The sequence below is a fragment of the Perissodus microlepis genome, chromosome 23, assembly GCF_051167445.1.
Source record: "Perissodus microlepis isolate ML-2025 ecotype Zambia chromosome 23, ASM5116744v1, whole genome shotgun sequence".
Taxonomy (NCBI): Eukaryota; Metazoa; Chordata; class Actinopteri; order Cichliformes; family Cichlidae; genus Perissodus; species Perissodus microlepis.
In genome coordinates, this window is record NC_140482.1 from 5100255 (window position 1) to 5114801 (window position 14547).

At 36.3% G+C, this 14547-nt stretch overlaps 1 protein-coding gene, 1 long non-coding RNA gene and 3 other non-coding genes across 5 annotated transcripts; 1 reads left to right on the forward strand and 4 right to left on the reverse strand.

Moving 5' to 3' along the window:
• Positions 1-1900: 1900 nt before the first annotated feature.
• On the reverse strand, positions 1901-2019 carry LOC146360821 (5S ribosomal RNA). Its single transcript, XR_014799616.1, has one exon. It is a non-coding gene; the product is annotated as a 5S ribosomal RNA (ribosomal RNA).
• A 343-nt stretch (positions 2020-2362) lies between these two features.
• On the forward strand, positions 2363-2481 carry LOC146360822 (5S ribosomal RNA). Its single transcript, XR_014799617.1, has one exon. It is a non-coding gene; the product is annotated as a 5S ribosomal RNA (ribosomal RNA).
• A 1850-nt stretch (positions 2482-4331) lies between these two features.
• LOC146360823 (T-cell surface antigen CD2-like) lies at positions 4332-9738 on the reverse strand. The gene is made up of 7 exons (XM_084921729.1): positions 9651-9738; positions 7269-7556; positions 6963-7042; positions 6182-6347; positions 6011-6067; positions 5781-5858; positions 4332-5162 (listed from the first exon to the last, which is right to left on the reverse strand). Exons 1-7 carry the CDS (start codon positions 9730-9732, stop codon positions 4975-4977), a joined length of 939 nt encoding a protein of 312 aa, XP_084777855.1. The 5' UTR covers positions 9733-9738; the 3' UTR covers positions 4332-4974.
• A 765-nt stretch (positions 9739-10503) lies between these two features.
• LOC146360824 (5S ribosomal RNA) lies at positions 10504-10622 on the reverse strand. The gene has a single exon (XR_014799551.1). It is a non-coding gene; the product is annotated as a 5S ribosomal RNA (ribosomal RNA).
• A 423-nt stretch (positions 10623-11045) lies between these two features.
• On the reverse strand, positions 11046-12447 carry LOC146360825 (uncharacterized). Its single transcript, XR_014799406.1, has 3 exons — positions 12298-12447; positions 12068-12145; positions 11046-11430 (listed from the first exon to the last, which is right to left on the reverse strand). It is a non-coding gene; the product is annotated as an uncharacterized LOC146360825 (long non-coding RNA).
• Positions 12448-14547: the final 2100 nt, after the last annotated feature.

Sequence of the window (14547 nt, forward strand, 5' to 3'; positions counted from 1 at the left end):
TACTCAAAACTGGTTGGGTGTCTTTTTTCAGAGCCACTTGCTCTAAACCTTTCATTTAGCATGAAATGTTGTTTTCTGGAAAATCACTTTCATAACTTTACACGTGCAGAAAAGAATTAAAGTATTTATCTTTATAACTGTCATGTGGGAATGTGCTTAATTTCATGAAGCCCAAGTAATGCATGGTCTCACAAAGAAAACAGTCAAAAAAGCATCAGCGATGACAGACAACAATACATCACGTGAAGATCGCATATAAACGTTTTTTCTTGACAGGGAGACAAGTGACTGTATTCACAAGAACTATGATGAGGCAGTGTGATATTTCAAATAATTAGAGTTACTCATTTAGTCCAATTATTAACACTTTCATTCTTTGTGTAGTACAGGATTACTACAGTTTATTTGTTGGATCACTTTTGGGTGAATGATACTTGTAATTTGTAAATATAATGATCAGTTTTTTAAAAGAAGCACAATTGTTTGATGTTTTATCTCATTTACTGCATCTACATGAACTTTGAAATGTCAACCTGATTGCTCATTTAAAACTCCCTCAAATACAACAAAACTACACCTGACAGCATACAGAGATGAAGTGTAGCGTACCTGTGGAGGCAGTGATGAAGCAGCAGAGCAGAAACAGCGATGGTGGCAGCAGAAGCCATCTTCTTCTTCACCGTTCTCATCACATTCAGCTAACAGCCGCTTTCCATTTTAGAGGCTGTTTCCTGTCAGAGCATGGTATCATCATGTTTATGTGAGTGGGCATGTATGGTTTTGAAGGGAAGAGGCCTCGTCTGCTCTCATAGATAAAGAACAAAGCAAATGTGACACTTAGAACAAAGACTTGCTTCAGCAAATATATTTAAATATAATCTGTGGTCTCCAGTTAGAGATGTTCAAGAGGTAACCAAAAACTCAAATGCAAACTGTCCTAATTTGGGTGATTATTAATAATTTAGACATAAAATATAAATGTGTTTTTCTTAAATGACTTCTTCTTAAAACCTGACAATACAAATTGATTTTTTTTTGTTAATGCTACAGCGTCCTGTCCTCTGCTCCCTCACTGTTCAACATTAAACTAAATGAAAAAGACATTGCTAGTTTTCTTGTTGTTTTTCTACTCATCGCTGTCTAAGGAACGTAAATGAAATAAAACTGGAGAAGAAACTGAATATCCCATCATGTATAAAATTAAAAGTGTATTTTATTTCAAATATGTGAGAATAAACACCTCTGTGAGTGTAATGAGGCAAATAAAGTATGCATTGTTAATTTCAGGAGATTCGGGGTGTCCCATGAAGCAAGATCAATGGGTTATTGAGATAAGATGAACCTGAGTCAGAGCTCAAACTCTTCATCATGTTGTCACTGAAACTTTTAAGTACTACTGTTTGGATGTCTATGCAGAAAATGTTCTTTGTTTTTGTTTTTTATATCTCTATATTTATACCCACACTCTATACTGGTTGTTGCACTCTACTTATAGTATTATTTATTGTATTGTCTTATTTCTTGTCATTTCTGTTTGTTAAAAAAAAAAAAAAAAAAAAAAAAACCCAACTATTTATTTATTATGGGGAAAAAAAATCTGTTTGTTCATTATTTTTGTTTCTTTTCACTCCGGGGCCGTGTGTACATAATTTCGTTCCACCTCATGTTAACATGTGATGTGAATGACAAATAAGGCTCCTTGAATCCTTGAATCCTTTTTTAGTTAAAGCCCAAATCTGCTGACAGGTCTTTTTTTAATATTACTTGAACGGCAACTATTAAGAAAATGTTGGAAACATCTTTGTTTTTATTGTCAGACCGTTTATCATAAAGAATACTGCGAGTGGTGTTGAGGAAGTGAGCAGCAGCGCCCTCTGCAGTTTGTGTGTGAAAGTGCAAAAGCTTACAGCACCTGGTATTCCCAGGCGGTCTCCCATCCAAGTACTGACCAGGCCCGACCCTGCTTAGCTTCCGAGATCAGACGAGATCGGGCGTGTTCAGGGTGGTATGGCCGTAAGCGTAAGAAGAGCACAGAAACAGCCTATTTATACATGCTGTGATGACACACACACACACGCTTATATTTTTATGTTCTATATATAAGTTGAAGTCTCCAAACGACAAAAATGTTTGACTTCCAAATCGTCCTCTGTCACTTTAACACTGTGCTGTAATCAACGAACATGTCTTCTTATCGTGATGTTACTGCTGGAAAAGCATTCTTACAGCTCAATGTCGAAGCTGCAGTTAACAACGAAGATTTGCACGTTTCGCTGTAACATATGAAGCTTTGCACAATAATATATATCAAACTGTGTGACATTTGCCACCTATAAAACGTCTTTTATGTGGCTAAACTCTCGCTTACGGCCATACCACCCTGAACACGCCCGATCTCGTCTGATCTCGGAAGCTAAGCAGGGTCGGGCCTGGTCAGTACTTGGATGGGAGACCGCCTGGGAATACCAGGTGCTGTAAGCTTTTGCACTTCCACACACAAACTGCAGAGGGCGCCGCTGCTCACTCAGTCTCTCAACATTACTCTATGCTATTAAATTTGTATTCCCCATGATAATCAACCCAACAAAATAAATAATCAAATTTCTAACATTAGTGTTAGTGTTTTAGTGTGAGGCAAGAGAAACCAGTGAAACAGTTATTTTATCGGTAACAGTATCCATGGAAAGAAGTCCACCATAAATGATAAAGTTATCCAAAATTATTATTATTGTTATCAGTTTGATGTGAAAGTACAAAATAAAAGTTTAGTAATTAGTAGTTTCAGCACTTAGCTGTGATAAAGTAGTAAATGTATCATTATTAAAAGATAGTAATTTATTACAGGACAGAGTCAAAGTGGTCGAGAGCACAGAGTCTGCACAGTGATTTGATATAAGTTTATAATGTATTCTTATATTTTGGTGTATAAAACCCAAAATATCAGCTAGTACAACTGTCTAGCTATGTGTTTAATCATGATATATTCAAAACAAATACACAGACATTATTTATTTTAACCTGGAAATCTGAGAGACATTTACAGTTATTCTAGTGTGTATTGTAGGACAGAAAGTTAGCCTCATTATGTGCCCGTGCTTCCTAAACACTTTGAGTTGCAACACTAACTGAAATCAAATAAGTGTGACTGTTATTAGCTGACAGACCCTTCCCCTCCTCAGATAAGTAAGACAGTGAGTGAGGAATTCATACTTCATGTATACGTAGATCAACCTGTAGATCCATGAAGTCTAATCTGAGCTGTCTGTTCAATTCAAATCCCTCTTTTCCATGATGTGTGTCCTGTAGTGTACTGTCCAACTACTCTGTCCACATCCTTTCATCCTTTAATCCTAAAGCACTCATCCTCTCTCTATGTGCAGCAAACTCTGAGTCTGAGTCTTAATCTGTTTTCTGTCTCATATTTTATTTAAACTGGATCAAATGTAACAAGTCAATTGGATGAGTGATGAAACGTTTCTCCCACTGACAACGCTACTTCCAGATGAACAGAATCAACTTTTTGGGATTTCCTTACCTGGTTCATTGAGCCATGCATCAAGACATAAACAGTGATACGCTGTCAGTATATGCAGATGTCCACAAGGTGGCATCATTACATTACACATGCACATGCACATGCACATAGGCTACTACAAACAACATGAATCCTTATGGGAATTTAACTGTAATACTGAATAAAATGTCAGTTTATGTACATGTGATGCATGTGAACTGGAGTAAATGAGAAACCAGGAGAATCAGATGATTGCATTCATGAGCTTCAGTCTGGTGTTGTCACTTTGGGCCAGTGTTTGGTTGTTTTGGTGTCATATTTTAAACTAAATATGAGACTGAAATATAATCATTCATTTTATGTATGTATAGGTCACAGTTTACACTTTAAACAGAAGGAAACTGCAGAATTGATCCCCACGATAGGCACACTGGTAATTACAATTATTGCACAAAATACTGACTAATTTATATTTTTTGGCTTTAAATAGCCAGAGCGTCACCTCTCTGACGGAGAATCAGAGTGAGGTAATGGTGAGGTTGAGGAAAACTTACTGAGGGTCTTTGACTGGACACAATGTCAGACTGTGTGTCATAAACAGCAGAGCTCTCTGTAATAATGAATGAATTATAAATCCAGAAATATACAATTGAGACATTTTACAATTCACATCACACCTGGAGTTTGATGTTTTACAGTGAAGAGAATCACTGGAAGGGTTTTGGGAGTCGGCCCACACGTTCTACTACTATAAATGTGACTTATGACTTCCCCGTGCACTTTTTAATCACTGCAAGCATCTGCACATGATCTGAACTTTGATTATATCGATTTTATATACATCCTGCATGTGGTACAGAAGCAGCAACAAATATATTGTCCAGTGCACAGTTGTGGGAATCTTTAAATCTGAAAGAAGAAAAAACACATGAAAATACGCAAGTCCTGAACTTTCACTCTCACAGCAAATATACAGCATGAACTCTTCCCATCGAGAAGAGTATATTTTCCTTCAAAACAAGGAGCAAAGAGAGCAGAAAGCTCTTAATGTACTGACACAAAGATTAAACAGTCATTCTTTACAAAGGCGCCCACATTGTACGGCCTGAGTTACTACAGAAGATGTAAACAGTCTGACTTCCTGTCTGTCCCACTTTCTCTGGGTAACTTTTTTTTTTTTTTTTTTAAATCTACTTACAAAACAACAAAGTCTGGAGATGTTTTGATGGTGTTTTAGTTCAATAAATTATTGATAATCAGCTGGTATTTCAGATTAAGGTTTGTACATCTGGTTTAGTCACTTCATGTCAACCACATGCTCATTATTATTTATTCAGACTGTGTATTTGAGGTCATTTCCTTTAATCTGCCAATTTGTTGTGTGCAGCCAGTTTATCCATTTAACACGAAGCTGAAAAACATAAATGACTTATAGCTGAGGCTGGATGCTGATGATTGCATTATTTCAAGTCGTCTCTCTTCAGACCACAGTGTGTACAGATGCCAGGTTTCGGGATGTTGCTCAGCGAGTTGCTGTTTTCAGCCATATTGCTGTTATTGCCAGGTAGTTGCTGCAGGTAGCGGTGGTCATAATAATCAGGCTGTTCCTGTTCTTGACTGCTCCACTGCAAATAAAGCTCCCTCTCATCTGTTAAAATAAGCATAGATTACAAATCAGACCTGGAGAAACACCATCATCTCTTAAAGTGTTGGTAAGAAAAAAGGTAAAACCTGCTATTACTGAGAAAATGGCTTTGATGGGGTTGTGTCAACTAAACACAAAAAGATAAATAAAAATAATTTGATCTCCTTTGCAGTAAACATACACAACTAAGACAATGTTGTGGTGTGCCGGAGTTACATGGTTCATGTGGAGTTTGGATCAGACTCTGGCTATGTGACCCTGCAGTTTTAGGCCGCTAAATCATTATGTCAGTAAAATTTTAAAAAAGGCTCCAGTTAAGTGTTATCATCTTAAATAAGTAAGAGCATTGCTTGCATTTGCAGCATGGCTTTTTGAAAGATCAGGTTTAGATGCCTCGTCCACAATTTAACAATATTTTCAAAATATATTTGAGTCATCTGCAGTTTGAAATGTCTTTAACCTGCTACCATTACAAGTAACTTAAGTCTAAATATAAATATAGTGGTCCTAGCACTGCACCTTGGGGAGCTCCACAGGTAACCTTTAAGAAGTTTAGACTGAAATGAAGCTTCTTAAGTAACTAACAGATTATATGCAGTGGTTTTAAAATAACTTACTCACCGTTTAGTCGCACATGCTTTTTTCGTCTGATCCGGATACAACAAACGATGACAATTAGGATCAAAATCAGAACAATACCTGATGAGGATGAAAATAAATTGTATTAGACATGTAAAGTAAAGAGTTTATGTATTTGAATCCTGTGTTCATTGCTTCAAGCTTAATTGCTCTGCTTTTCAGCAATGCCACACATGTTAAAATGTAAGGATTACACAGAAGACACAACATACCTGCTCCACCACCCACTAAAACCCAGATGCTAATTCCAAATATTGTTTCAGAGAAAACTTCAGGAATAAAACAAGAGAAGAAGAAAAGAATCTTATTATGATATGAGCTCACGAACATTTGGAAAAAGGCAAATTTAAACGTTTGCAGAGTTGACAGCAAGTAATACTTACCAGGCTTATAGCAGATTTGTTGAACAGGGAGACTGATCTCAGAGCTGATGGGGTTAGAAGCACTGCAAGAGAAATGGGAGTTTACCACGTCTTTGGCTACTCTCGTCACCGTCTTCCCTTTTTCTGCCAACTGTTTACCATCCATAAACCATTCAATCTTCTCATTCTGTGGGAGAAAACACAATTAGTAGATTAGTTGAAGGCTTTAGAGTGTGTGTGTGTGTGTGTGTGTGTGTGTGTGTGTGTGTGTGTGTGTGTGTGTGTGTGTGTGTGTGTGTGTGTGTGTGTGTGTGTAGTTTTTTTGTTTCATTTTGTTTTTCTTGTTTTTCCAGTGCACGGCTCAAAATATAAGAGTATTTTTCTTTTTGTGTGTGTTGTGACTCTGTACAATTAACTGTGGAATTAATAATTTGACAGACAAATTCTTAAATACATTTCAGCATTTTAATCAGTGGGTCGTTGTCTTTGAGTCTTTTGTAAAAAACTCATTATCAACTTAATTAATCAAACTTTAAAACATGAGGCAAAGAGAATGATTGCCAACAGAAGCCGAATGCAGCTGAAATTAGATTAGCTGTATCCCATTTTATATATTAAAATAATATGTGCACATAAATCTTGCTGTTTCAGCTGCATTTTACAGTCAACACAGTTCAACTGCTTGGTTTCAGTGGAGGTGAAATGAGACCTTTGTCCACAGATTCTTCAGCAGCTTAATTATAAGTTATTTGAAGAACTCACTACATGGAAATATCAATAAAACATGAAATATTGTCCTCACCTGACCAACGCTGCAAGTAAAACTGACATTTGTCTTATTGCCTGTACACGTCATCGTCACTTTGGGCTTCTGCACACGGTCTGAGTAAAGAAAATTTGATTATATCAACATTATATGAACTGCTGATAATACATTAAAAAAGTAATAAGACTGCATGACAAAATTAGACAGTAACTTTAGTACATTAATGAGCCAGCAGTTTTCTGTGGGTTAAATGTGTGACTAACATAGAAACAGATAAAACATTTGCTATAAAGTACATTTGTATTACCAAAATGAATGTATGTATAATGTGTTGTTACTTACCTAATACACACAAAGGCACTCCTGGTAAATCTCCCACATTTATTCCCTCTTCATTGATAACCTCTGGTTTGTATCGTCCTGACTTGTCTTTGGTCAGTTTTGTCAGCTTTAGTGATCCAGTTGAATCAACATCATCATTTTTCCCTATGATCACCTGTTTCTGTCTGCGATAAAAGATTATCCTTGTGTCCTTGAGCCATCTCAGGTTGTCTGATTCCTTCAACTTATATCTAAGTGGCACAGTGAAGTTTGATCCTGTTGCAGCGTACACACAATCATCCTGAGAGCCTTTGAAACAGAAAGATGAAGAAAGAGATTAGCCATGTTAGAAAGGCTCTGAATGATTGTATGTCAATTTATAACATTTGAAGGACATTACAAATTTCCAAAGTAGCTGTAAAGAGATCACGATGCACAAAGAAAGTATCAGGCTCTAACATTTACATTCTGTTTGCAAATTGTAAAATATTTCTAACTTAGAGGGGACATTAGCAGGCTGTGAACATAAATATACCAAAACTAATGAGTTTGTACACAGCATTAAACACATTTCCTGCATGTCCAAATGTCTCTGAGTGGCTTTTTTGTAAGAAATTACTAAAACCCATCAGGAGATGTTCGATACATTGTTTTAATTTGATAAATCACTGACAATCAGCTGACATTTCAGAATAAGGTTTTTGTCTTTTTTGGTCTTCGCAATAAAAGTCGACTACTGTAGAAGATGATCATGTTTTAGATTGATCTCTGTGTAGGTTGAGTTCTTTTAATCTGCTACATTTGTGCGTGCGCCCAACCAGTTTATACACTCGCTGTGTAGCTGACAAATGTCTATGATCGGACAGATCACTGAGGCTCAATGATTGTTATCTCATATCCTGTTGTTTCTCTTCAGACCACCGTGCACATTTAAACATAAACTAAACCTAACTTTAGTTTGTCGTCAGTTGTGAGCACCAGATAATATTTTTTAAGGCATATGGCATTTCTTCATGATTATGAGACACTGAGAAGACAATTAGACGTACTCAGTAAAATGGATTTTGCAATCACTGAACAACTTGACAGTTTCATTTTCTATTAAGGGAACCCACAGGAAATCAGAGGTTATATCAGTCGTCTGCTCAAGAGTCACAACATTAATATTCTCCAAAGTGATAACAAGAAAATAAGCTTCTTGTTATCACTAATTTTGAGACACTAGTCAAAGCTGGTTGAGTGCCTTTGTTCAGAGGCAGTCACAAAGTGACTCGTGGGTAATTGCCCCACACCTTTCATGTAGCAAAAAAGGAAGAGAAAACGCATTATCTTTTAAAATTTTAACCATAAGTTTTCTGTTTCTCTCCATCTTAACCACAAGCGGTTCTCAAGACTCTAACCCAGAGAGCTCTGAACGTCTGCCCGTGACCGTTACCACTTCCCTGTGACTCTTGCATGCCTTTCCTAAAAAATGCCTCTCACAACTTTACAGTTGCAGAAAAGACAAAAAGGCATTTATCTTTATAACTGTCATGTGAGAATGTCTTTTTCTTTTTTTTTTTTGTGAAAATTGTAAAGATTGTAAAATTCAAACACAACCAGTCAACATGATGCATGACCTGCAAAGAAAACTGTCAAAAGGCATCACTGGCATCGTGTGAAGATCACTTATTCCTGTAAATAGTGCTGAAATAATCAAAACATTCAAAGTAAAACTAAGAAGAAGTGAAGTGATGCAGTTTATGACTTATAGATTCCACAGATGGGGGTGAAGCGCTGCAGCGCTGCGCCCCACTCTGTGTGTGGTTGACTTCAACCTACGTGGATTTTGTTACTCATCATTTAAATTATTTTTTTTAATTTGAAAGTCTTTATGTAAAGACAGTGATAACTTTAATTAAGTCCAGTCCAGTGAAGACAAACTAGTTTTTCTTTTTAGTCAGCACTGTTCAGTTTCTGAGTCCTCTATTGAGGAATGAAGCCAAATTTGCATTTCATAAGTACGAAACAAACTGTTAATGATGGTAAATGACAGCGCAGAATAACAAACAATTAACGAGATGAAATTGAATCTAAGTTTTTAAATAAAATGATTATATTTATGCTTTAGTTCATCAACTACAATTAAATGAAGGCATTTTTACGTGGGAGCTTTTTAGTGGGAGCTTCATACAGAAAAAGAGGACTGCATGCTACATAACAACAGATCAAGTGTCTGTGATGTGTTAAAAAATTATTCAGTGTGCAGCTAAAGACTTATAAATGATTTTATCTTTCAAAAACATTTGAACTTTGACATTTAACACTTGAAATTAAAGCCATTAACTTTGGATTTTAAAGCTAATTGCTTATACAGGTTACCAAAAACTACACCTGACAGCATAAAGAGATGAAGTAGCTTACCTGTGGAGGCAGTGATGAAGCAGCAGAGCAGAAACACAGCGATGGTGGCAGCAGAAGCCATCTTCTTCTTCACTGTTGTCATCACATTCAGCTAACAGCCGCTTTCCATTTTAGAGGTTGTTTCCTGTCAGAGCATGGTATCATCATCTTTACGTGCGTGCGCATGTATGGTTTTGAAGGGAAGTGATCCAAGAGGCCTCGTCTACTTTCACAGATAAAGAACAAAGTAAGTGTAACACTTAGAACAAAGACTTTGCTTTTTTAGTTTTCTTGCTTCAGCAAATATATTTAAATATAATCTCCAGTTAGAGATGTTCAAGAGGTAACCGAAAACTCAAATACAAACTGTCCTAATTTGGGTGATAATTTGTAATTTAGACATAAAATATAAATGTATGTTTTTCTGAAATGACTTCCTCTTAAAATCTGATAATACAAACTGATTTTTCTTGTTACTGCTACAGCGTCCTTTTTGTCTGTGTTTTTCCTTTCACTGTCAAGCAAAGAAAATTAATATTCCATCATTATTTTGTAAAATTAAAAGTGTATTTTATTTTAAATAATTGAAAATAAACACCTCTGTGAGTGTAATGTGGCCAGTAAAGTATGCATTCTTAATTTCAGGAGATTCGGGGTGTCCCATGAAGCAAGATTAATGGGTTATTGAGATAAACTGAACGTGAGTCAGAGCTCAAACTCTGCATCATGTTGTCACTGAAACTTTTAAGTACTCCTGTTTGGACATTGATGCAGAAAATGTTATCATGAAGAATACCAACTGAGTACTAATGATTGTTATTGAGGTAGGGAGTGAGTAGCTTTGCCCTCTGCAGTTTGTATGTAGAAGTGCAAAAGCTTACAGCACCTGGTATTCCCAGGTGGTCTCCCATCCAAGTACTGACCAGGCCCGACCCTGCTTAGCTTCCGAGCTCAGATGAGATCGGGCGTGTTCAGGGTGGTATGGCCGGAAGTGAGAAAGGGCGTCCGAAACTGCCTTTTTGAGGCTGACAAAAATGTCCTATGTAACAATTCTAATACATGTGAGTACAAGAGAGGAAGACACCCAACAATGAGTTGAAACATTAACTTATTTATTCCTGCTTAAAACAGATTATTATGGATTTCAAAATCTTATTTGGATTTTGTGTGTACCCATTCATTTTATTTATATACACGTCACAGTTTACATTTTAAAATAGACAGAAACTGCTAAATTAGGCACACTTGTAATTATCCATTTTTTTTGCATAAAAAAAAAAATCTAAATCTGTGTTTTATTACTTGTTTACTTATGTTTAATGTCAGAAAAAGTAACAATGATTTAACTTAATTTAACTTAATTAAAACAAAGATAAAACATACATCTTAAGATGTAAATCAATCACTGTCAGTAACTACAGGTCACTTAATAATATACAGACATACATACACATTTCATACATTTAAAGACCTTTATGTGCCATCATATTCAAAAATTTGTGTTAAAAAAATAAAATGACTGTTAAATTAGAAATTATTATTAAAATTAATCTCTGGTGGACCGACCACCAACAGGAGCTATTGCAGGTGTTCGGCAGCAGTTTGGGGTGGAGGCTCTGGTCCGATCTCCGGCTGGTAACACTGGCTTTAAATACCCAGAGCATCACCTCTCTGATGGAGAAGGAGCCTGAGGTAATGGTGAGGTTGAGGAACACTTACTGGAGATTCATATATATCCTCATGAAGGTCAAGAGCCTTTGATTGGACGCATTGTCAGACTGTGTGTCAGCAGCAGAACCCTCTGTAATAATAAATGAATTATAAATCCAGAAATATACAGTTGTGTCATTTTAGGTTTGACATTTTTAAAGGGAATCACTGAAGAGGTTTTGGGAGTCGGCCCAAAATGATAAATAAAAATAATTTGATCTCCTTTGCAGTAAACATACACAACTAAGACAACGTTGTGGTGTGCTGGAGTTACATGGTTCATGTGGAATTTGGATCAGACCCCGACACCCACACCCATCCTATGTGACACGACAGAGGTGATTTCTGTAGCTATGCGACCCTGCAGTTTTAGGCCGCTCAATCATTATGTCAGTAAAATTTAAAAAAGCCTCCAGTTAAGTGTTATCATTTTAAATAAGTAAGAGCATTGCTTCCATTTGCAGCATGGCTTTTTTGAAAGATCAGGTTTAGATGCCTCGTCCATAATTTAACAATATTTTCAAAATATATTTAAATCATCTGCAGTCTGAAATGTTTTAACCTGCTACCTTAAGTCTAAATATAAATATAGTGGTCCTAGCACTGCACCTTGGGGAGCTCCACAAGTAACCTTTCAGAAGTTTAGACTGAAATGAAGCTTCTTAAGTAACTAACATATTATATGCAGTGGTTTTAAAATAACTAAAAATAAACAAATAAATTCTCACCGTTTGGCAGCACCGTTTGCTCTTTTGGTCTGGTGCTGACACAACAAATGATGACAATTAGGATGACCAGAAGAGTAACTGATGAGGATGAAAATTAATTGTATTAGACATGTAAAGTAAAGAGTTTATGTATTTGAATCCTGTGTTCATTGCTTCAAGCTTAATTGCTCTGCATTTCAGCAATGCCACACATGTTAAAATGTAAGGATTACACAGAAGACACAACATACCTGCTCCACAACCCAGTAAAAGCCAGATTTCTGTCATTGTTTCAGGGAAAAACTTCAGGAATAAAACAAGAGAAGAAGAAAAGAATCTTAATATGATATGAGCTCAATACAATGACTACTTCAGTTCATGAAGATTTGAAAAAGGCAAATTTGAACATTTGTACAGCTGATAGCAAGTAAGTAATACTTACCGGGCTTATAGCAGATTTGTTGAACAGGCAGACTGATCTCAGAGCCGATGGTGTTAGAAATATTGCAAGAGAAATGGGCGTTTACCACGTCTTTGCCTACTCTCGTCAGCATCTTGTCTTTTTCTGCCAACTGTTTACCATCCACAAACCATTTGATCATACAAATGTTTTCATTCTGTGGGGAAAAAAACCACAATTTGTGGATTATTTGAAGGCTTAGAGTTCAACAACAAAACAGTCCTATAAAGAACATACAATTGTCCCAAGGTTTGATTGTTTAATTATCCAATGCTTGTTTGTGGGTGTATTTTGTTTTATTCGTTTTGGTTTTGGTTTTGGTTTTTCCAGTGTAAAGTTCAGCCAGAATATATGAATGTTTTTGTTCTTTTTCATTTTGTGTGTGGTGACAATTAATGAACACAACATTAAGAACTAATACAAATCAGTAAAAACATTTATAATAGCAGAATTATGATTCTTAAACATATTTCATATTTTTAATCAGTGGGTCGAGGCTTTGAGTGTTTTGTAAACATCTCAACTTATTATCGAGCTTAACTTTAAAACACGAGAAAAAGAGAATGATTGCCAACAGCAGTCAAGTGTGGCTAAATTAACAACTCGGTTTATTTTGTTTTACACTCGGGATTATTTTCCATCTTATGTAATAAAATAATGAATACATACAAAGTCAAACCTTGCTGTTTCAGCAGCATCTTATTGTTGTTTCTCTTCTGACCACCATGCACATTTAAACGTAAGCTAAACATGATGACTTCAGTTTGTTCTTCTTAACCCGCCCCTTAATGATCTTAACCACAAGTGGTACTCAACAGTGCGAACCACTGAGGCCTCTGAATGCCTGCCAACGACCATTACCACTTCCCTGTAACTCCTGCATGAAAATGTGTTTCCTGAAAAATGCCAAAATTTTACACCTGCATAATCAAAACATTCAAAGTAAAACTAAGAAGAAGTGAAGTGATGCAGTTCATGACTTATAGATTCCACACATGGAGGTGAAGCAGAGGAACACTGTGTGTGGTTGACTATAAACTACATGGATTATGTTACTCAACATGTAAATGTATTTTTTATGGAATCGAATGTCTTTATGTAAAGACTGATATTTTAAAAATAAGTAGAATTACTCATGCAGTGCAGTAATAAAACACTGCATGCTACATAACAACAGATCAAGTGTCTGTGATGTGTTAAAACATTATTCAGTCTGCAAAAATTACACCTGACAGCATACAGAGATGAAGTGTAGCGTACCTGTGGAGGCAGTGATGAAGCAGCAGAGCAGAAACACAGCGATGGTGGCAGCAGAAGCCATCTTCTTCTTCACAGTTCTCATCACATTCAACTAACAGCCGCTTTCCATTTTAGAGGCTGTTTCCTGTCAGAGCATGGTATCATCACATGCAGGGCTCTAGACTAACTTTTTGCCATGGGCCTACCGGTACGCCTAACTTTAAAAAGTTAGGCGTACCGGCACAAAAGTTAGGCGCACACAAATTTTATAATAATTTATATAATATAATGTGTTTTTCTGGATACACTGTGCTTTTTCAGCATTCAAAGATTGATGACACCGTGTCAGAGCACTGGCTATGAATTTCAGAAGGATCAGGCCTTAACTTAACAGAAAAGTTAGCAATAGTTCTTTTCCTATTACAGCTACATCCACTTCTGTCGTGCCTAGGCTGCTCACTAGGGCTGGGTATCATCACTGATTTCTATAATCCATTCGTTTCCGGTTTTCAAAGTCCCGATTTGATTCAACTTAGCCTCAGACAGTCAGAAATATTATAATTCTGATCACTTATCAGTACTGACTTCATCAGAATTGTGAACATCACAGCAGATGCCTTTGTGTGAAAGTAACTAAGAATAAAACACAGAAAAACATGAAGGAGATTTTCCTGGTATGGCTTTTTATAGCAGATAACCTTAAAAATATTCTACAATGTTCTGCATATAAAGTTTAAATTTCTTCAGTATTGAACAACAGAAAAATAGGCTTTCTTGTCCGAGGTCATTTAAGTGAAAAAAA

Coding starts and splice junctions, on each gene's coding strand:
- LOC146360823 (XM_084921729.1), bottom strand. CDS start 9,732: ATGACAACAGTGAAGAAGAAGATGGCTTCTGCTGCCACCATCGCTGTG. Junction 7,557..9,650: donor CTTCATCACTGCCTCCACAG/GTAAGCTACTTC, acceptor TCTGTTTCAAAG/GCTCTCAGGATGATTGTGTG. Junction 5,163..5,780: donor AAAGCATGTGCGACTAAACG/GTGAGTAAGTTA, acceptor TTATTTTAACAG/ATGAGAGGGAGCTTTATTTG.